This window comes from Amphibalanus amphitrite, unplaced genomic scaffold, assembly GCF_019059575.1.
Source record: "Amphibalanus amphitrite isolate SeventyFive unplaced genomic scaffold, NRLGWU_Aamphi_draft 001354F_arrow, whole genome shotgun sequence".
Classification (NCBI taxonomy): Eukaryota; Metazoa; Arthropoda; class Thecostraca; order Balanomorpha; family Balanidae; genus Amphibalanus; species Amphibalanus amphitrite.
In genome coordinates this window covers 138,983-163,188 of record NW_024882847.1, presented here as the reverse complement: position 1 = coordinate 163,188, position 24,206 = coordinate 138,983, and the positions used below count along the sequence as shown (strand labels likewise).

The following is a 24,206-nucleotide window of genomic DNA, read 5'->3' as shown; positions in this document are numbered from 1 at the left end:
GATAATCTTAAAAATATACGTATGTGCACACCGACACCATAGGATACCGACTCCGCTTTTGTGATGGCAGCACATTATTGAGTGTGGACGAATGGCAGTGATTTTCTTTGGTGGTGACGCTCAGTAAAACAGCATCAATAGCACAGTGACGCACAAATCACAAAAAACATAGCAATCAAGGACGGTAGAGACTAGAGAACCCGCCCAGCAATCGAAAAGCACCAGCGGTTCGGAAAATAACCGTGCCACGCACGAGTTACGCTCACCAAACCGTGGCGGGGCGTGTTGACATCCCACCCTGTCACAGTGTCACGAGATGCTCACTCCCCAGTCCCAATGAAGTGACCCACGGCCTCACGAAGCCCATCTACCCCTGGTTGCTGCCGATCATCCTCCCTGCGAGCTCCGGGTGGCCATAGGGTATGACAGGCGATACAGCGCGTCCATGACCCTCCACGGCGCCCCAGGGAACGCCCTCGGGCTCTGCCCGGAGCCGGCCCGAGCTGAGGTCACCCGGCGTCATTATTTCCACGGGGCGGCGCTCCCACAGCAGGCCGGCGCGGACCTTGGTGCCGATTGATGGCGCGTGTGTCGGCCGGTAGCGCCGCCACGGTGACATGGCATGTCTCGGTGGCGGTGCGCGCCGCGTGGACCGCGGAAGTGCAGCCGCCCGGCCGGCCGGAGATGCCGGCGGGCGCGGCTGCCAGCTGCCGGCCGGGCCGCCCACAATCGTGACCGGGGTCACGGCTCGTTGAAAACGGCCGCCCCCTCTCGTCATTAGCGCGGGCGGTACGGCCGAGAGAGACAATAGCAGAGGAATTGGAGCGACTTCACGGAAGAATTGCACTGATTCAAGGCGATGATAATGCGGCCGCTCTCATGGCACTCAACAATCTGATGCAAAACGAAACCAATGAAAATAAAATGTTCTCCACGTCGAGTTTATTACCATGAAGGTCACTATTGTGAGCTAATTGCATTGCCAATGGCTGAGCGACACCAGGTCAGTCGGATAATATTCATCATCTAACCTTCATGCATAGACTGCATCCCTAAAAACGGTCCGACTGCTGATTGGCGTTCAACAATTACTCATCGTCAAGAAGCCCATACTTCCAAGCCCATTCTCATCTTCTGTTGGCATTGCACAGAGATGTTTTGCCTCATTAAAACTCCGCAACCTATGTGTAGCCCGGCGACAGCAATAGCATACTCCGTTTGAAGAAGTCGAGCCTCTTATCACTAATCGCTAAAGCTAGCAGAAGTTTAATGTATTCACCGACTGCTCGCGGTCAGACACTTGCTAACGCTTATCCTCGCTTTTACTGCGATAATACCAATGCAGACTTTTGTTGAACAGGTACGCGTCCTCACGAGCATCTATTCCTCCGGCAGCGCAGCGTGCTCCACAATGAACAGATGAGCAACACAACACAACACAACACAACAACACACGCTGCGTAAACGGCGGACAGGACAGCACATACGCGGTCCCAATGCACAGGCGCACACATGAGGTCCCAATTAAAGGGACCCTCCCACCTTCAAAAAAGTTTATGAATTGGCATGAAAGTGATGTCGCTCGGTTCAGAAAGAGCGAAAACGAATATCTACCAAATTTCACCGAAAAACATTCACCGGTTTTCAAGATATTAGACTTTTACTTTTGTTTACTTTTTGGGATCTCCGCTGTTCCTAGCGACTTTATTTGGAAGCAATAGTTTGGCAGCTGAAAGTGCGGCACTAGTTGCGCGCAAAGCAGCATATACCACCGAGTGCTACAAAACGTTTTAGTCAAACATTTAAAAATCGTTAGATATCTTCGCTGACGTCACACATTCAGAGGGGTATTCACCATGCTGTTTTATAAGCTATTGTCCATGACGAGAAACCTGAAAAACCACCCTGTGGATGGCTTCAATAAATATGACTATGACTATGACTATGACTATTCCTATGCATTAGCCCCTCTGAATCAAAATGCTGCAATTTTGAAATTCAATATTTCCGATTTAAGGCATTTCTCGATGTTGTGAGTGCCGAAACCGGTAATTATGAGCCAGGGACCCCATTTTGGCTATCTCAACTCAAATCTAATGTTAAGGTGGGAGGGTCCCTTTAACCGCATCGATCTCACTAGAGTAGGGATGTCAAACAAATGTAATCAAGTGCATATGCACACAGCATTGCATGTGAATAGCGTACACGAAAGGTTTGATATTCAGAAGATCGATCTCATTATAGGACACTGAGTTCAATCCCAGAAGACGGGCCTCTATTTGATCTAATGACTAGAGTCTACAGCTCTAAAGTCTACACTCACGCTTCCTCGTGCGGATCAAAGAGGCCGTCGTTATCGGCGGTGTGCGTTATCCGAGTCACGTCACAAGTCACGTCACGCTATAATACCACAACTAGGAGTACGGACCGCCTCGTGACGGTGTAGAACACCCAGCTAGGCTAGATATTCGACGCTCAACTCACATTTCTGGGTGAGTAGATCGGTGAACACGGCGTTGACTAGCTGGTGTTAGGTTCGTGTGCTAAAATGCAGTCGCTCGGCTCCAAAGCGGGCGGCCATTGTAAAACGGCTCCGACGTGCCAAACCAAACGCTAAACATCACCGTCGATTACGTAGGACGTAGGAAGGTAAGGTATGCATTCTACATCCTTTGGCTTCAAACGGTCGCTATCCAAGATTCCCAACCGCCCGACAGCCATTACATACTATTCTGGTCCTATTCCGGTTCGTATTACTTTGTCCCGTCTCCTCCCTCATCCTTTCTTTCAGTTCACACTTCATTCCATCTCAATCCATCCCACCAGCCACCCGTCCCACCCCACCCTCTATCGAGGCGGAAGGGCTGTGCCATCCCATCCCATTCCATCCCTTCCATTACCCTACCTATGCGCACGGTGCGCCCGGTGCTGGCGGAGATGGGCCGCGCGGTGCGGGCGGTCCGGGCGGTACGCAGGGCCTGCTCCATGGTGCCGGGCCGCGCCGACTGGCTGCCCGGGCGGACCATGCCAGAGATGGGACGGCCCGACTGGCTGGTCGGTCTGCAGAGACAGTGGGAACAGAGCGACAGTCAATGCCTACTGAACAGGCTACAGTCCACACTAGTGACGTTACGGAACGACTTCCGTAACGAAAATCGTGATACGAAAATCGAACGAAATGTATGCCAACCAAATCGACACAGGCCAACCCAATACCCACGGGTCAAAAATAACCCTTCTTATCACGATACTCGTAACGATAAAATTACCAAACCAAATACCAACAATAACCATGGGAAAATAACGAAACCAAAACAACTCGGGCAAATCCGGTAAATACCATTTTTTTTTTTACCAAATTCACACCCTCTTTTACATAAGTGACGATTCAAAATACCAACAAAATACCAAAATGCACTAGCCTTGAAATACCAAATACTAAGTTGGTATCGGTTTGGCATCGGTATACCAACAACTTGGTATCCGATTGATTTCTCTAGTCCACACACGGTCGGCCTAATCATCCTGTACATACGTGGCTGCCAACTTTGGTCAACATGCCACCAAACCAATTACCTACTACAAATTTTAGCAAGGCTGGTTATGGTCCAACACTCACCAGACCACAGACCATAAATAAAACAGAACAAAATAGACAGATTGGGTCCGGCACGCGGGAGAAACCTTGACTCTGACGGCCGCTGAGAGCAAAACGCCCACGCCCAGCCGTTCTGGCACGACATAAACAGTGGTTGGCAGGGAAATGAGCGAGCAACAGGGCGGCCAAAACAGCCGCTGACCCGGAGCAAGGCCACGCCCGCTGCAGCTGTGCAGCTGTGCACTAACACTGTGCACGTGAGCACGTGCCGGCTGTGCCTCACAGAGCGACTGGGCGCGTGTAACATAACTGTAGAGTGTGTTAAAGTATCCAGACACTGATCTGCTAGAGTTCGGGGAAGCCGAATTGCGGTAGATAGGTGATGAAATGAGACACAGTGTGTGAAGTGAGACACTGATGCTCAATGCTTCTCGCAAAGCCTCACCCCAACACCGAGATGATGAGGTGTTTGGGAGTAACGTAGGCGTTGAAAGACATAATGGATGCTTCAAATAATCAAATAAACCATGATATTGTCCTGATGGCAATGAGGCCTAGCTTAGTACGTACAACTCAAAACACAACGCTTCTTTTACACGACCCAACTCGGCACCGACTCTGATCTCCCCCGGCTGAGCTCTGCCTCCGAGCCACCGCAGCACTGACCTGAAGGCCTGGCTGGTGCCGCCGCGCTGCGTGCCCGGCGTCTTCAGCGACGTGCCCGGCCGCGCCACCTGCGCGATGGCGTTGTCGTCCATGACGGTGTCGGCGATGCCGTCCTCGTCAGCCTCGATGTCGTCCATGTAGACCTGCTGCGTCAGTGCGCGCGCCTTCAGAATCCAGGCCGCCTGCCGGGCGGCGCACAGACACGCGTCAGAAGCACGAACTATACGAGAGGGAGACGCGTGACCGGGACGGCATGGGCGAGGTCTGTGTTGGTGTTTTGACACCACGCTAATAGCGCATTTATTACACGTTAATGTATTAAATTTACTTCATAATTTGTTTCGCCTTACAAACGTGCAAATTAAGCACTGTAGCTGAACCAGATGAAAGTTGTATCAAACTCCAGATTTTAACCCAAAATGAGATAAGCGAGCGTCACTTCAAAGAAAGAACTAATTTTTCTCAGACCCCCATAAAAACGCTAGATGAGCGAGGCTACGCTGAACTTATAGTCAGCGATATAAGACTCGTATACTACAGACAAGGGCGGGAATCGTAAGCCTGCGGCACGCTCCCGCTTTCGCTGCCTGCAAGCTATGTTGCACACCGTTAACCAAGCGAGCAGGTAATTCAGTGGGCAACATGAAAAGCTGAGTTCTTAAACACACTGCTAAACAAGGCACCGACTGATCATTACGCGGAAAGTGGGAAGCTCGTTTACCATAATGAACGCCCCGCAGTGAAGCGTGGAGATAACGCATTATTGAAGAGATAACGGCTATTCTTTTTAGGGTCCGACTATCCAATAAGTAGACCAGACTAGACCAGTAAAGAGGCCCCACCATACTGTGCTATCTGGCCGATGACTGACAGGAGACGGAAGTCCGGGAGACGAGACAGATGGCACTGGCAGTCGAACCTCGGGTCTTCCTGGCCCATGAACTAGCGGCCGCTATAAAAATACCCGACAAAATACACATAATTTTACCGGGGTACGTATGTAATTCGTCAACGCAAGGTACGAAGAAAAAAGACAGTCATCGAAATGCTAAAAAATACTGCTAAAAATAAATCATTTCCAAGAAAAATTATGTAAGCAGACGTAAAATACCTAGTATTGTAAACACTTTTATAAGCCAGATGCTCGTAGCTCAAAAAGTGCAGGCAACACCTCTAGGATGTGAAGCGGGTAGGGCCAGGCACAGTGCATAATACCAGACACCTACATTTACAATACTTTATGTTTGTGTGCCTTGGAGTTAAGGTTTGAAAGACTGTCAAGCTGGTGATGTCTGTGCCCATTTTGACAGATCGAGGCTGGCAAGGAGCCTTCATGGACTAGCGCCTTTCTCGCAAAGCTTCAGGCTCTCGCTCGATGCATAGTCACAATTTAATCGTTTTGAGAGAAGCATCTGATAGCGGTAACAACGGCAATACAAGGCGTAGGCACAACTAAAGCACCGCCGTGCTTGTGTAACGAGCCTCTCTCCATTCCAGAAAACAGCAGCGCCCACGCCAATTAGGCTCACGCAAGTAGCCGCCTCATGCGCTCTGCTCAGCACAGCGCGGCGGCCTTGGTGTCCCGTGACCGGTCGGCGGAGGGCTGCCGGCCAGGTCCTTCACCGTGTCCTGTGCAGTGTGCCGACGAGTATACCGACGGCTGCCAATGGCCGGACCCGTGGTATCCGGTTGCGCCGCCTCACCGTCGGCGGGGCTGTTACCGGAGGTCGGTCGGCGTCAGCCCCGCCCCGCCCCCGCCCCCGCCGCGGCCACAAGTTCAAGTTCAGAGCGGCGCGGCGTGTTGCGCTGGAGCGCGGTGGGAAGGGGGAGGTAGTTACCGTCTCAAGGGTACCGACGGACACAGTATATAACGTGCCACAGAGCCGCCGAAAGGCAGTACAGCTCTGTACAGCTCACAGTCAACATGGCCTACGTCAAGGTAAGAACTCCGAGGCGTTAGACACAACTCAAAGACACATTCACCAGTATTAACAAAATGGCAGAAACTAGAAGAGAATAGACCTTGCATAAATCATGCAGCAGCATTCCAAAACGAACAAAAAAGCCAGAAGAAATATGCAAAAAGATTGCGATTCAGAGCAACTGATAACACAACGTAATAAACTTGTCGACAAACGATTCATCATGACTGATGATTCGTAAATATGCACAGGTCAGACCATTTCGAGGCGTAAGTTTAATAAATCTCACTCTTCTATGTCACAGGAGTAATCAACAAGTCACAACAAATTACAAAAGAAAGATAAACTACTTAATATTTGAATAATTTTGGAGTTCGCCTAAACGTTCGCACCCCTCGTGTTTCAGGTGCTGACCGCGTGTGCGCTGGTGGCCGCTGCTAGCGGAGCTCCCAGCGCACCCCTGGCCTACGGCCACGGTTACGCCCATGGCTACGTCGCCTCTCCTGCCGCCTACGGCCTCGGCTACGCCGCCGTCGCACCGGCGCCCGTCGACGTGGTGGTCGGCCACGCTCCGGTCGCCAAGTCTGTCGAGGTGGTCGACTACGTGAACCCGCACCCCAAGTACGACTTCAGCTACGGCGTCTCGGACGGCTACACGGGCGACCACAAGTCGCAGGTGGAGAGCCGCGACGGTGACGTCGTGCGCGGACAGTACCGTCTCGTCGACCCCGACGGCACCGAGCGCGTCGTCACCTACACCGCCGACGACTACAACGGATTCCAGGCCACCGTCGAGAAGCGCCCTCTCGGCTACACCGCCCCCGTGGCTGCCCACGGCTACGCCGCCGCTGTTCCGGCCGTTGCTGCCCACGGCTACGCCGCCCCCGTGCCGGCCGTGGCTGCCCACGGCTACGCCGCTGCCGTGCCGGCCGTGGCCGTGCACGCCGCTCCGGTGGCCGTCTCCCACCAGTCGGTCACCAAGTCGGAGGGTTACGATGTGCCCGTCGTCAAGGAGACGGTGCACACGGCTCCCGTCGTGGCCAAGGCGGTGCCGGCCGTCCACGCTGTCCACTCTGTGCACGCCGCGCCGGCCGTGCACTCTGTGCACACCGTGCACGCCGCCCCTGCCGTGCACTCCATCAGCCACGGCTATTAACTAACTCATATACTTTCTGTAAAAACTGTACAACTATCCAAAGAACTGTGTTGCCACTGTGAAATGTACAGAGCTGTATGCTCCGTAATTTGATGATCTTTCCTTCTGAATGTTGTGTCGTGTTTAATACATGCCAAGACTGTACCTACTTGATGTTTTGGTTGCTAGCAATCGCGGAAGTACAGTAAGCAACTCCCCTTTAATATGCAAAAACCAGCTGCCCAGCTAAACAAACAAATACACAAAAACAGCAAGCAAATAAGGAAATAAAGCACATAAAAAACAGTCAGTAACCCAGCCGTGCTTAAACTGATACAAAACTTCAAGGGAAGCTGCAGACATGATTCTGGAATGGGTGTATACAACACTAATGGAGGGGAATGGTCTGCCTTCAGCCTTCTATTTGCTAAGCCCCGACCCGCGAAGTGGTAAACGATGTTCGAAAGGTCTTCAAAAATGATCACATACAAATTACTCCGCCAATTTGGGTCATGTAAGAGCCACTTTATCTGATGCCAAAAGATTGTCAGCATCAAGGGTCACTTTCCCCTGGATAAAAAATGGGCATCATGCAAAATATACCCCTCGTGTCTTAAAGCGCGCCTACTGCACATATGTAGACAATGTCAGTCATTGATCAGCCATTATAAATGCATCTCAACGAAGAAAGATGTGGTATCTGCCGTACCTATATTGAAAAACATAGAAAAGGTTGCAAATAAATATAATAAGATAAAACACTTTGTATTTTCACTGTAAATCAAATATCAAGCGCCGATAAAAGCTGGAAGCAGCTTCTATTCAACGAATGTCCTAAAAAAATTAAAGTCTCTTGGGATTCCCTCGTGGCCCTGCTTCGCAGAATATTGGTATCCATATTCCATCAGGTCATATCTGTATTTGGAGTATCAAAGCCCGGGGTAAAAGCCAAAAATTTCAGAGTGACAAAGCATCATCAACTATGTGATATTTATTCACTTTCGATGATAACACAAAAGCAAATATTCTAAATAGCCAGACGTTTCGGCCTCAGGGTGCCTTCGTCAGTGACAATACCGAGATACTAATACATTAATAAATTAATCAATATAATCTTTTACACTTTCAAAATACACATGACCTGGACATTTTTCAACCATTCTGCACATGGGACCAAGCATGGGACTCCAGATTATAAAAACTAAATATACATCTTTGACACGTTCAACTTTTAAAGCATGACCTTTCGATAAGATGATAATTGTAACTGTTATCAGATGTCGTTCAGTCGTATTCTTCCTTTCGAGATTCATTCTTAAATGTTTCGTTTTTTTTCTTCTTTCTTCTCCTTTTCGTTTTCCTTTCTATGTTTTCTTAGTTTTCTTTAACGCCATTTTGGCTCCGGATTTTGCCCATGTAAAGAAGCCCGGCTTCTCATTCACTGTGTTTTCGAAAGAGATGTGAGCTGCTTCCAAAGCCTTTCGAAAGAGCTCACATCTCTTTCGAAAACACAGTGAATGAGAAGCCGGGCTTCTTTACATGGGCAAAATCCGGAGCCAAAATGGCGTTAAAGAAAACTAAGAAAACATAGAAAGGAAAACGAAAAGGAGAAGAAAGAAGAAAAAAACGAAACATTTAAGAATGAATCTCGAAAGGAAGAATACGACTGAACGACATCTGATAACAGTTATGCCCGACAATTGTGCTGTGTACGTTTGTATAAGAGAAAAAGAAGTGTAGCATATCAATTATCATCTTATCGAAAGGTCATGCTTTAAAAGTTGAACGTGTCAAAGATGTATATTTAGTTTTTTATAATCTCGAGTCCCATGTGCAGAATGGTTGAAAAATGTCCAGGTCATGTGTATTTTGAAAGTGTAAAAGATTATATTGATTAATTTATTAATGTATTAGTATCTCGGTATTGTCACTGACGAAGGCACCCTGAGGCCGAAACGTCTGGCTATTTAGAATATTTGCTTTTGTGTTATCATCGAAAGTGAATAAATATCACAATGTCTGACACGATACATCATCAACTACTTCAATCGACCGGTGACGGCGAGGAATCATTGCCGGACAGTTTCAGAAAAATGCATAACCGATCCCCTGCATACTGAACTTTTTTAAAGCGATAAAACGCAAGGTCACCGTGATCAACTTTTACACTTTCGTCACGGAATGCACGCCATCCAAAGAATAGCGCATGTTCTCAGTCCTCCCTGATTTCATCTGACAGCAATATCATCCCGTTTATTGTAAAACTCTTAACCCGTATTTTTATTCCAATGTTTTCTACACACGTGACACCTGCACCTACCTTTTGTCAGAAAGCGTAGGTAAAAGACCAAGCAGAGGCAAAGTCGATCTAAATGACCTAACGTACCTACTCGCATGACGTGTTGGTTTAGAGGTCTGCAGATAAAGAGCAAGCAAGCATCAGGCCACGTCACATCGTTTCGCGCAATATCCAGAGATCTACAGTAGGTCTTCTGATTGGGCCACCATCTGATGAACAAATTTGAGATCCATGGAGTTTGTTGACCTCCCTAGGTCAAACGACTTAACTGTCACCAAATGGTTTCGGCCACGTTTTCTCTATCTCAAGAGCTCTCTCGCGTGCCAGTTTTAATTGGAGCCGAGCTGCCCCGAATATGGGCTGAATCGGGATAGAATATGGGGCGTCCTTATAGACATTCAAACATTGAGCATGCGAGAGTGCAGTGCATCATCCCCCATAAGATGGCCGCTTATCCAACGATTACTTTACAATGTTTCGGTCAAGATATTCCAGTTTTTTTTTAGAACAATTTCGGCACGTTGTTCGTGTCATATGTATCATATAGACCCTGCAAGAGCAGTCGAATTTGAGGTAGAACCATTGGAGTGACCCAGCAAGGAACACTGTTAGCTATTCGATCATACAGTCGTTGTCCGGCAAGAAATGAGTTTCCAAGAGCGTGGGCATTTATAATCAGAATATCCCCTTTATCTACCAAACACCTCTTTACCGCTAGAGCGAAGACAGAGCAAATGCAGAATATTTCTTAATCACTCGGTTTAATATGAGCAGTATTCGTATTTGAACTGCGCCCAGAGGACCACATACAAATCGGGAAAATATTGAGCACTTTTAACGTATGGGCACTCATAATTAGCAAACTGCGAAGTAAACATTAATTTTTACGTTGTTCTATGCAACACAATTACCCAAGGTACAAATAGTTTCTAGATAATGTTCAAGTCATTCCCACGTCACCGCGCCCCGGGTCCGGCACTGGAGCCAAGGTCGAGCTGAACGGATACCGTATATAACGAGCCACCGGACGGCCAGAAGGCAGTACAGCTCTGTACAGCTCACAGTCAACATGGCCTACGTCAAGGTAAGAACTCCAAGGCGCTAGATAGAAATTCAAAGACACATTCGTCACTAAACATTACAATCATGAAAACGAATATGAAATAATATTTTCGGAGTTTCTTGAGTGATATATATTGAAAAATTGATAGCAAATATTTCGATACTCGTAGTGGTACCTTTTTCAATGCGAGTGATGCACAGTGCGAGCTTTGTTAAGCACAACAAAATAGCACAATTCCCATGCAATCGGTGGAGCTGGGTCCTCCAGTGTATCGTATAGGTTATTTTATCTGCATCGTATAGTGTATCGTATAGGTTATTTTATCTGCACTGGAGGACCCAGCTCCACCGATTGCATGGGAATTGTGCTATTTTGTTGTGCTTAACAAAGCTCGCACTGTGCATCACTCGCATTGAAAAAGGTACCACTACGAGTATCGAAATATTTGCTATCAATTTTTCAATATATATCACTCAAGAAACTCCGAAAATATTATTTCATATTCATTATAACTTGAGGAAAAGGTAACATGACTCTTAAGTCATACATTAAATCATGAAAACATCAACAACTATCTGTGCAGCACTAACGGAACTTCAAGCAGTCATCAAAATGCCAAAAACTAAGGGAAACAGCCCTAGCATAAAGCATGCAGTGAAATTCGAAAAAGAACAAAAAGCCAGAAAAAAATATTCGCGATAAAGGGCAATTAGCGATTCAGGGCAACACTACGGAAGACTTGTCAACAAACTTTTCACTATTACAGTTGTTTCGAAAATATGTAAAAGACGATTTTGAGGCATAACTTTGAAAAATTTAACTCTACTTTGGCAAATGTGATTAACTAGTGACAACAAAGGAAAGATAAAGTATTCAATTTTTGATTCATTTCGGAGTTCGCTAAACACTCGCGCCCCTCGTGTTTCAGGTGCTGACCGCGTGTGCGCTGGTGGCCGCTGCTAGCGGAGCTCCCAGCGCACCCCTGGCCTACGGCCACGGTTACGCCCATGGCTACGCCGCCTCTCCTGCCGCCTACGGCCTCGGCTACGCCGCCGTCGCACCGGCGCCCGTCGACGTGGTGGTCGGCCACGCTCCGGTCGCCAAGTCTGTCGAGGTGGTCGACTACGTGAACCCGCACCCCAAGTACGACTTCAGCTACGGCGTCTCGGACGGCTACACGGGCGACCACAAGTCGCAGGTGGAGAGCCGCGACGGTGACGTCGTGCGCGGACAGTACCGTCTCGTCGACCCCGACGGCACCGAGCGCGTCGTCACCTACACCGCCGACGACTACAACGGATTCCAGGCCACCGTCGAGAAGCGCCCTCTCGGCTACACCGCCCCCGTGGCTGCCCACGGCTACGCCGCCGCCGTTCCGGCCGTGGCTGCCCACGGCTACGCCGCCGCCGTTCCGGCCGTGGCCGTGCACGCCGCTCCGGTGGCCGTCTCCCACCAGTCGGTCACCAAGTCGGAGGGTTACGATGTGCCCGTCGTCAAGGAGACGGTGCACACGGCTCCCGTCGTGGCCAAGGCGGTGCCGGCCGTCCACGCTGTCCACTCCGTGCACGCCGCGCCGGCCGTGCACTCTGTGCACACCGTGCACGCCGCCCCTGCCGTGCACTCCATCAGCCACGGCTATTAACTAACTCCTGCACTTTCTGTAAAAACTGTACAACTATCCAAAGAACTGTGTTGCCACTGTGAAATGTACAGAGCTGTATATTCCGTAATTTGATGATCTTCCCTTCTGAATGTTGTGTCGTTTAATACATGCCAAGACTGTACGTATGATGTTTTAGCTGAGCACTGGCCATTGCGTACAATTAACTACTTCATGAATATCGAAAAACCAAAAAACCAACCAACCAACCAACCAACCAACTAACCAACCAAAGAAACAATCAAACGAACAAAAAATAGGGCAAGAAACAAACGAACAATCAAACAAGCTAATCCGACAATAAACACACAAACAAGCAAACGCATAAAGCAATAAGCAAAGCACATGTCTAAAGGCCTAGCTACACCATGCGTTTTCTACACCATGCGTTTTTTGCGAGTTTGCGTGATTTGCGGAATATCGTTCTAGAAAGGAACGATATTACGTTTTTGTTATATGTTTTTCATATAAACTTTTAATTAACATAAACGTTTTATTAACTTTTATATAAATATGAAAGAAGTTAAATTAATAATAACCTTTATTCTGGAACAATATTACGCAAACACGCAAACTCGCAAAAAATGCACGCAGAAAACGCATAGTGTAGCCAGGCCTTAACCCTCGCCCATGTAGGGGGGGGGGGGTTGGTGCAACCCCCCCCCTGAGGTTTTTCTTAGCTACACGCCGAACCGTTTCAGATAGCCTGCTCAAATTTGCAGTACCCTTTGGGGCATCCTTTGCGCAGCTTTTGGTAAAAAAATTTGTCAAGGTCATGTCAGGTCACGGAGTTATGACGTCATAAAGGGAACAACCTCCGGCCAGATTTACGCTAAATTGGAGATTGCTTCACATTGGTATAAATGCCGACTGACCTGACACACTGATAGATTGTTTTAGAATCACAACTGACTGATTTGACATTGGCAGAATGTCCGTTGACATTTTGAAGGTTACTAAAGGTCAAGGTCAGGTCAGTGACCTCGGTTGACCTGTAATGACTTCTTGCACTTGTATGCCTTTTCGGGGTATTTTGATGCCCTGAATTCGAATTTGCTATCCATTTCAGGCATCGTCGGTTGTTTCTTGTAGTTCATTTTGGGTCAGAGTCAGGTCAGTGACGTCACACGCCTGACGTGACCCAATGCACAAATGACCTTGCAGACTTCCGATGCTCCCAACGCATCATTTTTAGAGTTATGACATCGAAATATACACCAAACGATAGAGAAATGATCAAGGATCACGATAGTGAAGGTTTCAAGTCGATATCTCTTACCATTTTGCCGCAATCGGCGCGGAAATCTGAAAAAGTTAGATTTTTCCGAAAATTTGACCTTTGACCGGTCATAAGTAGGTCAAATGTTGACCTAGGACCAAAAAATATACCACCAATCGCGAGATCCCGTTGAGAGCAATCCGTTGGTCTTTTCCGCTAAGCTCTACGACGCTCCGTTTTCAAACGCCAGGGGGGTCGCACCAACCAACCCCCCTGCATGGGCGAAGGTGGCAAAACACCGTTTACGGGCGAGGGTTAAAGCTTCGAGAGAACTTTATCTGCGAGAAAATTCATACAGATTATAGAACGATGATTTTCACCTACAGCAGCTGGTTGAAAGATTCAGAATATTGGTCACCATCAGTTTTGGCTGTATTTGTAAAAGGGATACAAAGCCCGGGGTAAAAGCAAACTAGCTCAGCGTCACAAGTTCAACTTACAATTAGCTTACATAAATCGACCAGGGACAACGAGGCACTGCACGGAAGAACAGTTCCCGAAGAAGTGCATATCCCATCCGTTGATTTCATTTGGTCCTCATATCATACTGATCTCAGGCAGCTTTTGCCAAATTGTCAGGGAACTCATATTTGTTTTTCAATAGAAAAACACAATTCTAAAGAATAGTGTTATAACTATTGACAACAAACCTTCGGTTACCGGTAACCAGTTATTGTAAAACTCAGTACCTTTTCTCCCATCAATTTGACATCTTCTGAAGTAAAATATTTAGAACTAGCCCCCTTGATGACGTCACAGGGTCGATTTTCTAGACCCCTGCACGGCAAACTTCGGCGTCATAGACATAACTTCAAATAGCTGCTAAAAATAGAGTTTTAGAGATAAAGACAAATTACGAGCACGGTTGTGTAGCGTTTGACCTAGAGAAAAATAGAAAAATAGTTTTGGTGACCTCAGGTCAGAGGTCAGGTCAACGACCCCGAAATGTGGTTTTAGTTTTTCGAAAACAACTTAAAAATGGTCCCAGAGCTACGGCAGTGGTACATCCATAGACCTCTGTATACCGGTATACAGAGGTCTATGTACCATTGCATTCGCCTTGCCAAGCCGCGTCGAATGATATATACAGTTGGTGTACCATAAGTTCCTTCTCACCTAAATTTTCTTTTAGAGCCCCTCTTATTTAAAGCCATGCTTAATTAATTTATTTGGTAAATGAGCTTTTGGGGTTGCCATGTCAACTCTGAATATGCTTCACAGTAACTAATTCGTCTAGACAAAATATTTTTTACTAGAGGGGTCACTTCCTGTGGAGACGGCTTACGCCGCAACATAGAGGTCTCCGATACGGGTACGTCTCGGTATTTAGTCCGCACGTGGGCTATTCGCGACCATCCAGTCTGTAGCCAATGTATGTCGCTAACTGGACGCACAGTCAGCAAGTGACGCCGATGAGTTGCCGGGAGTCAATTGCTGCAAATTTATGCTCTTTCTTGTCAGCTCTCAGGAGTGAGCCATGTGGCCAAAACTGTGAGGCGCCAAAGTGGCCGTCAAAAAGGTCTTAGCGTTAGAAAGTTGGTAAGCAGGCTTTTCAGGATGGATTACCAGCTGTCTAACAGTTTATTTCGGGGTACATAACTCACGGTCACTTGGGTTTAAACTTAACGGAGGACGCAAAACAGTCGAAAATATCTTAACCCGCGCCGGGCCGGGGGGGGGGCTATTCGCGACGGTTTTTGCCCGTCGTTAGTAGCCCAAAAACAAATCCGGAGGAATGTTGAACACTTTTAACGTATAGGCATTCATTAATTAGCAAACTGAAAAGTAAACATTAATTTTTATGTGATTCCATGCAACGAAACTACCTAAGATACAAATAGATTCTAGATAATGTTCAAGTCATTCCCACGTCACCGCGCCCCGGCCCGGCACTGGAGCCAAGGTCGAGCTGAACGGATACCGTATATAACGAGCCACCGGACGGACAGAAGGCAGTACAGCTCTGTACAGCCCACAGTCAACATGGCCTACGTCAAGGTAAGACAGCCTAACGAACGTTTTACAGGAGATATGCATTCAAAGGGTTTTACGGAAAATCCGTGGAAGAACCCGATGCTTATGAATATTTTAGCCAAACCAACGAAGACTTGGAAAAGCACCTGGTGGACAGCAGACAATGCACACCCCTATGCCTCGTTTTCATCTCCTTGTCTGTTTATGTTTCAGGTGCTGACCGCGTGTGCGCTGGTGGCCGCTGCTAGCGGAGCTCCCAGCACACCCCTGGCCTACGGCCACGGTTACGCCCATGGCTACGCCGCCTCTCCTGCCGCCTACGGCCTCGGCTACGCCGCCGTCGCACCGGCGCCCGTCGACGTGGTGGTCGGCCACGCTCCGGTCGCCAAGTCTGTCGAGGTGGTCGACTACGTGAACCCGCACCCCAAGTACGACTTCAGCTACGGCGTCTCGGACGGCTACACGGGCGACCACAAGTCGCAGGTGGAGAGCCGCGACGGTGACGTCGTGCGCGGACAGTACCGTCTCGTCGACCCCGACGGCACCGAGCGCGTCGTCACCTACACCGCCGACGACTACAACGGATTCCAGGCCACCGTCGAGAAGCGCCCTCTCGGCTACACCGCCCCCGTGGCTACCCACGGCTACGCCGCCGCTGTGCCGGCCGTGGCTGCCCACGGCTACGCCGCCGCCGTTCCGGCCGTGGCTGCCCACGGCTACGCCGCCGCTGTTCCGGCCGTGGCTGCCCATGGCTACGCCGCCCCCGTGCCGGCCGTGGCTGCCCACGGCTACGCCGCCGCCGTGCCGGCCGTGGCCGTGCACGCCGCTCCGGTGGCCGTCTCCCACCAGTCGGTCACCAAGTCGGAGGGTTACGATGTGCCCGTCGTCAAGGAGACGGTACACACGGCTCCCGTCGTGGCCAAGGCGGTGCCGGCCGTCCACGCTGTCCACTCCGTGCACGCCGCGCCGGCCGTGCACTCTGTGCACACCGTGCACGCCGCCCCTGCCGTGCACTCCATCAGCCACGGCTATTAATTAACTCCTGTACTTTCTGTAAAAACTGTACAACTATCCAAAGAACTGTGTTGCCGATTGCCACTGTGAAATGTACAGAGCTGTATACTGTGAATACTTCAATGATCTTCCCTTCTGAATGCTGTGTCGTGTTTAATACATGCCAATACTGTATCTACTTGATGTGTGGTGCCCCCCAGTCACCGATATGTGGTGAACAGCCCCACAGCACCACAGATGTTTTAGCTGCTAGGCATGGCGTTCAGTTAAAGGGACCCTCCTACCTTAAAAAAGTTAATGAATTGGCATGGAAATGATGTCGCTCGGTTCAGAAAGAGTGAAAACGAATATACCAAATTTCATCGAAAAATATTCACCGGTTTTCAAGATATTAGACTTTTACTTTTGTTTACTTTTTGGGATCTCCGCTGTTCCTAGCAACTTTATTTGAAATTGCGACACTTGTTGCGCGCAAAGCAGCATACACCACCGCGTGCTACCAAACGTTTTAGTAAAAGATTTAAAATCGTTAGATCTGCAATGACGTCACATATTCAAAGGGGGCATTCTAATGCATTAAAGGGACCCTCCCACCTTAACATTAGATTTGAGTTGAGATAGCCAAAATGGGGTCCCTGGCTCACAATTACCGGTTTCGGCACTTACAACATCGAGAAATGCCTTAAATCGGAAATATTGAATTTCAAAATTGCAGCATTTTGATTCAGAGGGGCTAATGCATAGGAATACCCCTCTGAATGTGTGACGTCAGCGCAGATATCTAACGATTTTTAAATGTTTGACTAAAACGTTTTGTAGCACGAGGTGGTATATGCTGCTTAGCGCGCAACAAATGCCGCACTTTCAAATAAGGTCGCTAGGAACAGCGGAGATCCCAAAAAGTAAACAAAAGTAAAAGTCTAATATCTTGAAAACCGGTGAATATTTTTCGAAGAAATTTGGTAGATATTCGTTTTTGCTCTTTCTGAACCGAGCGACATCACTTTCATGCCAATTCATTAACTTTTTTTGAAGGTGGGAGGGTCCCTTTAACCCCTCTGAATCCAAGTGCTGCAACTTTGAAATTAGATATTTTCGATTTGAGGCATTTCTCGATCTTGTGAGTGCTCAAACCGGTAAGTGCAGGCCTGGGACCCCATTTTGGCTATCTCAACTCAAAACTAATGTTAACCCTCGCCCGTATTGGTGTTTTTCCAGCCGCGAACGTATAGGGGGGGGGGGTCCGTTGGACCCCCCCCTTGCCGTTTCGCCCCTGATCGAGCTAGAGCTTCGCGGAAAAAACGAGCGTGTTGCCCGTGACGAGAGGAAGCCGATGATACCCAATTTTAAGGTCCTAGGTCATTGGTTGACCTTGCAGTTCAGGTCAATGACCCCAAAGGCGGGAAAATCGGGACCTGTTAGAACGTCGTAAAGTGTGGCTGCTATGGGGGTTTTCGGGGTGCTGATCACGAATATCATGTTAGTTTTGATCACAGATGATGTTTTCATGTATTTAGGCCAGGTCGGGTCAGGTCAGGTCAGGTCAACCAGTAAGGGTATTCGTAGTAGGTGGCAACCGCCTCTGACAGCTTCGTAACATGTTACAAAGGCACCAAAACTACTTCATAAATGTTTATATGGTTGCTAAATTCGAATTCAGCTCCAAAAACTGGCCTAGAAACATGTAAAACTCGAAAAAGTGAACCGAGGTCATCAAAGGTCAATGACCTGACCTGACCTTCAGGCAGGGCCTCGTCTAACATGTTAACTGGGGGGGGCAATTGCCTCCCCAGTCGAGCGGATTACCCCCCCAGTGGCCAACATTTGCCCCCCAGTCAAAACGTGAACTTCTCACAAAATTACCTTCTCTGCAATGCGTTTTTGTTAGGAGTCTTATACGGATTTAACGAGAAACGTTAAATTATTTGTTCAAAAACTGTTCATACTCCATGACTACGGGAAAAGCCAGAGTTTTGTGATTTATAGAGCTGAGTACCCACTGTGATTCTGTGATTTTGCTACTGTGATTCATGTAGCAAATTGTCAATTGGCAGCTGCCAGTGACCCAACTCGTGTTTGTGCCCCGCCCCCCCCCCCCCCCCTCCCACTCAATCAAACGCCAACGGCCCAACACGGATAAATATGTTTAACACTCTCTGGTGGGGCAATGTGAGGGGGTAACACATTAATCTTAACTCTCGCCCGTATTGGTGTTTTCCAGCCGCGAACGTATAGGGGGGGGGGGGGGGCGTTGGACCTTGCCCCTTGCCGTTTCGCCCCTGATCGAGCTAGAGCTTCGCGGAGAAAACCACCGGTTGCCCGTCACGAGAGGAAGCCGATGATGCCTCATTTTAAGGCCTTAGTCTTCGGTTGACCTTCCAGGTCAGGTCTATGACCCTAAAGTCGGGAAAATCGCGGGACCTGTTACAACGTGGTAAAGGGTGGCTGTTATGTTTTTTCGGGGTGCTGATCACGAATATCATGTTAGTTAATTATCACAGATAATGTCTTCAATCTTCATGCATTTAGGCCAGGTCGGGCCAGGTCAGGTCAGGTCAACCAGTAAGGGTTTTGCCGGTTATTCGTAGTAGGTGGCAACCGCCTCTGGCTCTGACAGCTTCGTAATATGTCACGAAGGCACCAAAACTACTTCGTAAATGTTCAAATGGTTGCTAAATTCGAATTCAGCTCCAAAAACTGGCCTAGAATCATGTAAAACTCGAAAAAGTGAACCGAAGTCATCAAAAGCCAATGACCTGACCTGACCTCGCGGTGACCTTGACGCTGTTGTAGAGCGCTATTAAACACCGCGTCGCGCGGCTTCGCTAATAAGCCCGGACCGGAGCCGCCCCTGCGGTGCGTTGAGGCCCTCTAGTTTGTCCGCGCTGGGCTCGCCCGTGCGACCCGACCGCGGCCGCGGGGCATTGGCGGAGCCGGCCGGCTGGCCGGCTGTGCTCGGCGCGGCGGCGGCATTCGGTGTGCGGCGGTGGTGAAATACAGACTGTGCGGACTTACGAGCAGTGTGAGTGAGCAAGGACATCGGTAACAACGCCTACCCTAATGCATGGGAGCAATATCATATTCCATGTTTGAACGCTTGAAACCACGAAAAGACTGCAAACGCGCGGCTAATGCGAGCCGACATACGCCGAATCGCGATTCCGGCCAAATATGGTCTCGAAAAGAAGTCACAGGGCAAAGGTCATTACGGTCAGGGTCATGACATTTTCAGAGGGTGTAAAATTGACTAACGCGAGGGTACTGAAAGTTTCGTCGCGGTCAGCCGCTTTTACGTGAGTTATTCGTGAAAAACCGGGGGGTCCGTTCGACCCCCCCCCCCCCATACGAGCATGGCTCTTTTTTTGTTTTGTTTTTTTGTTAAAAAAAATAATGGTCTCAGGGCTGTGACGAAAAACAAGTGGCCTAAATCAGGTGAGAAAACAGGATTTGGGGGTACCCTAGGTTTGGGTCCTTCAGTCTCTGCCCCCCCAGTGAAAATTCCTTAGACGAGGCCCTGTAAGGTGACCTTGACACCCACCCTAATGCATGGGGGCAACATCATATCACATGTTTGAACGCTTGAAACCACGAAAAGACTGCAAACGCGCGGCTAATGCGAGCCGACATACGCCGAATCGCGATCCCAGCCAAACATGGTCTCGAAAAGTAGGTCACAGGTCAAAGGTCATTTGGGTCAGGGTCATGAAATTTTCAGGGTAGGTGTGAAATTGATGAACGCGAGGGTACTGAAAGTTTCGTCGCGATCGGCCGCTTATTACGCGAGTTATTCGCGAAAAACCATGGGGAGGGGTCCGTTCGACCCCCCCCCCCATACGGGCAAAAGGGCAGATGTGATATTAAAGGGACCCTCCCACCTTCAAAAAAGTTTATGAATTGGCATGAAAGTGATGTCGTTCGATTCAGAAAGAGCGAAAACGAACATCTACCAAATTTCAACGAAAAATATTCACCGGTTTTCAAGATATTAGACTTTTACTTTTGCTTACTTTTTGGGATCTCCGCTGTTCCTAGGGACTTTATTTGGAAGCAATAGTTTGGCAGCTGAAAGTGCGGCATTTGTTGCGCGCAAAGCAGCATATACCACCGCGTGCTAAAAAACGTTTTAGTCAAACATTTAAAAATCGTTAGATATCTGCGCTGACGTCACACATTCAGAGGGGTATTCCTATGCATTAGCCCCTCTGAATCAAAATGCTGCAATTTTGAAATTCAATATTTCCGATTTAAGGCATTTCTCGATGTTGTGAGTGCCGAAACCGGTAATTGTGAGCCAGGGACCCCATTTTGGCCATCTCAACTCAAATCTAATGTTAAGGTGGGAGGGTCCCTTTAATGACCTTAGATCATTGCGCGATCTTGAGATGTAGGAATATGATAGTTGAAAAGTAGCTTCTGGTCATGACGATTCGTTGTATGCTATTTTTAGAGCTATATGCGAACGCTCGGGGTCAAAGTGCTGAAATACCAAGAATGCTTTAGGCCACATATTCTCTAACCCAAGGACTCTGTTGTGAACGAGTGTGAAGTCAATCCGATGTGTTCCGAATCTCGAGTATATGCGGGCTGAATATGGGCTGTCTCGATGGACACCCAAACATTGATAAATGAAAATGTTTCACCCGATAGATGATTGTTAACCGGCAAAAAAGCTTGGCCAAGCTGGCCAAGCTTCGGGCCATATGTTCCAAAATTGTTGCAAGCAGAACAATTTTAATCTCTTTGATTTCGCAAATGGCTCGTAGTTCGTACCACTATCATTAATTACAAAGCCTTATCAAGAGCTAGACATTACAAGGTAGGAAAGTTTTTCGGCTACTAGTCGTTTATTGTTTTTGTTTCGAATTTTCGACCTTCGCTCGAGGTCGTTGTCAAGAAACATATAACCAATATGTTTATATGTTTATATGTTTCTTGACAACGACCTCGATGCGAAGGTCGAAAATTCGAAACGAAAACAATAAACGACTAGTAGCCGAAAAACGTTCCTACCTTATCAAGAACAGCCATATTTGACGTATAGGCGATGGAGCAATGCAGCATTTGGGACTGCTAGCCAATCGTTCTTACAGTCACTGACTGGTGACTGGTGAGGGAAAAAAGCGTGGACCGTTCATACTCAGATTTTCCTGTTTAAATACGAACTGCATTTGACATATGAATGGAGAATTTTCTTTAAATCACTCTGAAAACGTGATTTTAAACTTTTCTCATTACAATTTTAAAATCATAGTTAAAAAAAAATGTAGAAAAGAGTAGAGACTGAACACTCAGAAAAACCCAAACAAAATGAAAGAAGATGAAAAGTGAACAATCATCTATGTACACTATTTAAGTGCTTCTCTGTTCCGATAACGTGACTTCATCCACACAGCTTAAAAGATTAAACGCAGAACGCTGATGGTAAAATGTCTAGCGGTATACCAGACTGGCTAGGAGGTCCTTCGGTCGGTTCATTTTCGCTAAAAAGGGAAATGTTAGCGAATAGGGTTCGAGTACCATGTAGGTAAACACTCATAAACCAGTTGAGTAAACTATTTATCAATTTTCACTTTGCTGCAACCAGATATATGGCGCCTTGCAATTAACTTACAAATATACGGATAGCCACCAGATAATGTTCAATGCATTCCCACGTCACCGCGCCCGGGTGCCCAAACCGGTAAGTGCGAGCCAGGGACCCGAATTGTGCTATCTCAACTCAAAACCAATGTTCATGTGGGATGGTCGCATTAATATGAGCATTGTTCGCATTTGAACTGCGCCTAGTAGCCCAAAAACAAATCCGGAGGAATGTTGAACACTTTTAACGTATAGGCATTCATTAATTAGCAAGCTGAAAAGTAAACATTAATTTTTATGTGATTCCATGCAACGAAACTACCTAAGATACAAATAGATTCTAGATAATGTTCAAGTCATTCCCACGTCACCGCGCCCCGGCCCGGCACTGGAGCCAAGGTCGAGCTGAACGGATACCGTATATAACGAGCCACCGGACGGACAGAAGGCAGTACAGCTCTGTACAGCTCACAGTCAACATGGCCTACGTCAAGGTAAGACAGCTTCACGAACGTTTTACAGGAGATATGCATTCAAAGGGTGTTACGGAAAATCCGTTGAAGGAAACGCTGTTTATGAATACTTAAGCCCGAAGAATAATACCTTGGAAAAGCACTGGTGCACAACAGCCCATAACCGGCACATCAGAGTAAACCTTCGGGGGTCGATTTCAGCGTCTTGTCTGTTTATGTTTCAGGTGCTGACCGCGTGTGCGCTGGTGGCCGCTGCTAGCGGAGCTCCCAGCACACCCCTGGCCTACGGCCACGGTTACGCCCATGGCTACGCCGCCTCTCCTGCCGCCTACGGCCTCGGCTACGCCGCCGTCGCACCGGCGCCCGTCGACGTGGTGGTCGGCCACGCTCCGGTCGCCAAGTCTATCGAGGTGGTCGACTACGTGAACCCGCACCCCAAGTACGACTTCAGCTACGGCGTCTCGGACGGCTACACGGGCGACCACAAGTCGCAGGTGGAGAGCCGCGACGGTGACGTCGTGCGCGGACAGTACCGTCTCGTCGACCCCGACGGCACCGAGCGCGTCGTCACCTACACCGCCGACGACTACAACGGATTCCAGGCCACCGTCGAGAAGCGCCCTCTCGGCTACACCGCCCCCGTGGCTGCCCACGGCTACGCCGCCGCCGTTCCCGCCGTGGCTGCCCACGGCTACGCCGCCGCCGTTCCGGCCGTGGCCGTGCACGCCGCTCCGGTGGCCGTCTCCCACCAGTCGGTCACCAAGTCGGAGGGTTACGATGTGCCCGTCGTCAAGGAGACGGTGCACACGGCTCCCGTCGTGGCCAAGGCGGTGCCGGCCGTCCACGCTGTCCACTCTGTGCACGCCGCGCCGGCCGTGCACTCTGTGCACACCGTGCACGCCGCCCCTGCCGTGCACTCCATCAGCCACGGCTATTAACTAACTCCTGTACTTTCTGTAAAAACTGTACAACTATCCAAAGAACTGTGTTACCACTGTGAAATGTACAGAGCTGTATTTTCCGTAATTTGATTATCTTCCTACTGAATTTAGTGTCGTGTTAAATACATGTCAATAGTGAAGGTACCCGACGCTTTGGTTGATAGCCATCATTTTCAGCTACCCGACCCGATTTGTAGGCAAGAAACAAGGGGTATTTGGATGAGCTCAACACATGCATGAAACGCCTGTTTTTGCCTTTCTCTGCGGTCGTCAGCCTTAGCTATTCCGATCCAGATTTGAAGGCACGTATTTTTTAACTTCTAATTACACCTTTTAATCACTTTTTCTTTCACTGAAAAGAGGTATCTAAGTTTTGGAAAACGCCATCAGAGCGAGTGATAAAAGGGAAACCTGAAAATTAAAGTTTACTTTAGTTACTGTTGATCATATTTTCTGCATTGCAGGCTAGTTTACATGTAGCCGAGCTAATATTCTCATACGTTGCGATCAGCTCGCGGAAATGGTTTAGCGAATAATTTTCACAAAAAAAAAAAATATAGAGTAAATAGAACTTACAAAAATCAAAAACGTTTTTGGCATGC

The 24,206-nt window shown here is 48.4% G+C and overlaps 4 protein-coding genes and 1 pseudogene across 5 annotated transcripts; 4 read left to right on the top strand and 1 right to left on the bottom strand.

Moving 5' to 3' along the window:
* LOC122372382 overlaps positions 1-24,206 on the bottom strand; it is a 52,704-nt pseudogene that overhangs the window by 22,300 nt on the left and 6,198 nt on the right.
* Positions 5,870-7,490, top strand: LOC122372385 (larval cuticle protein A3A-like). Of its 2 annotated transcripts, XM_043349517.1 has the most exons (3): positions 5,870-6,203; positions 6,593-7,036; positions 7,073-7,490. In XM_043349517.1, the coding sequence occupies exons 1-3, from the start codon at positions 6,189-6,191 to the stop codon at positions 7,340-7,342; spliced, it is 729 nt and encodes a 242-aa protein (XP_043205452.1). In that variant the 5' UTR covers positions 5,870-6,188; the 3' UTR covers positions 7,343-7,490. The 2 variants fall into 2 exon arrangements, with proteins under 2 accessions (XP_043205452.1, XP_043205451.1); XM_043349516.1 differs by having other exon boundaries at positions 6,593-7,490.
* LOC122372386 (larval cuticle protein A3A-like) lies at positions 10,659-12,467 on the top strand. The gene is made up of 2 exons (XM_043349518.1): positions 10,659-10,704; positions 11,612-12,467. The coding sequence occupies exons 1-2, from the start codon at positions 10,690-10,692 to the stop codon at positions 12,323-12,325; spliced, it is 729 nt and encodes a 242-aa protein (XP_043205453.1). The 5' UTR covers positions 10,659-10,689; the 3' UTR covers positions 12,326-12,467.
* LOC122372383 (cuticle protein 18.6-like) lies at positions 15,442-16,788 on the top strand. The gene is made up of 2 exons (XM_043349513.1): positions 15,442-15,620; positions 15,810-16,788. Exons 1-2 carry the CDS (start codon positions 15,474-15,476, stop codon positions 16,629-16,631), a joined length of 969 nt encoding a protein of 322 aa, XP_043205448.1. The 5' UTR covers positions 15,442-15,473; the 3' UTR covers positions 16,632-16,788.
* On the top strand, positions 19,595-23,749 carry LOC122372384 (cuticle protein 21-like). Its single transcript, XM_043349514.1, has 3 exons — positions 19,595-19,632; positions 22,528-22,684; positions 22,888-23,749. The coding sequence occupies exons 2-3, from the start codon at positions 22,538-22,540 to the stop codon at positions 23,599-23,601; spliced, it is 861 nt and encodes a 286-aa protein (XP_043205449.1). The 5' UTR covers positions 19,595-19,632; positions 22,528-22,537; the 3' UTR covers positions 23,602-23,749.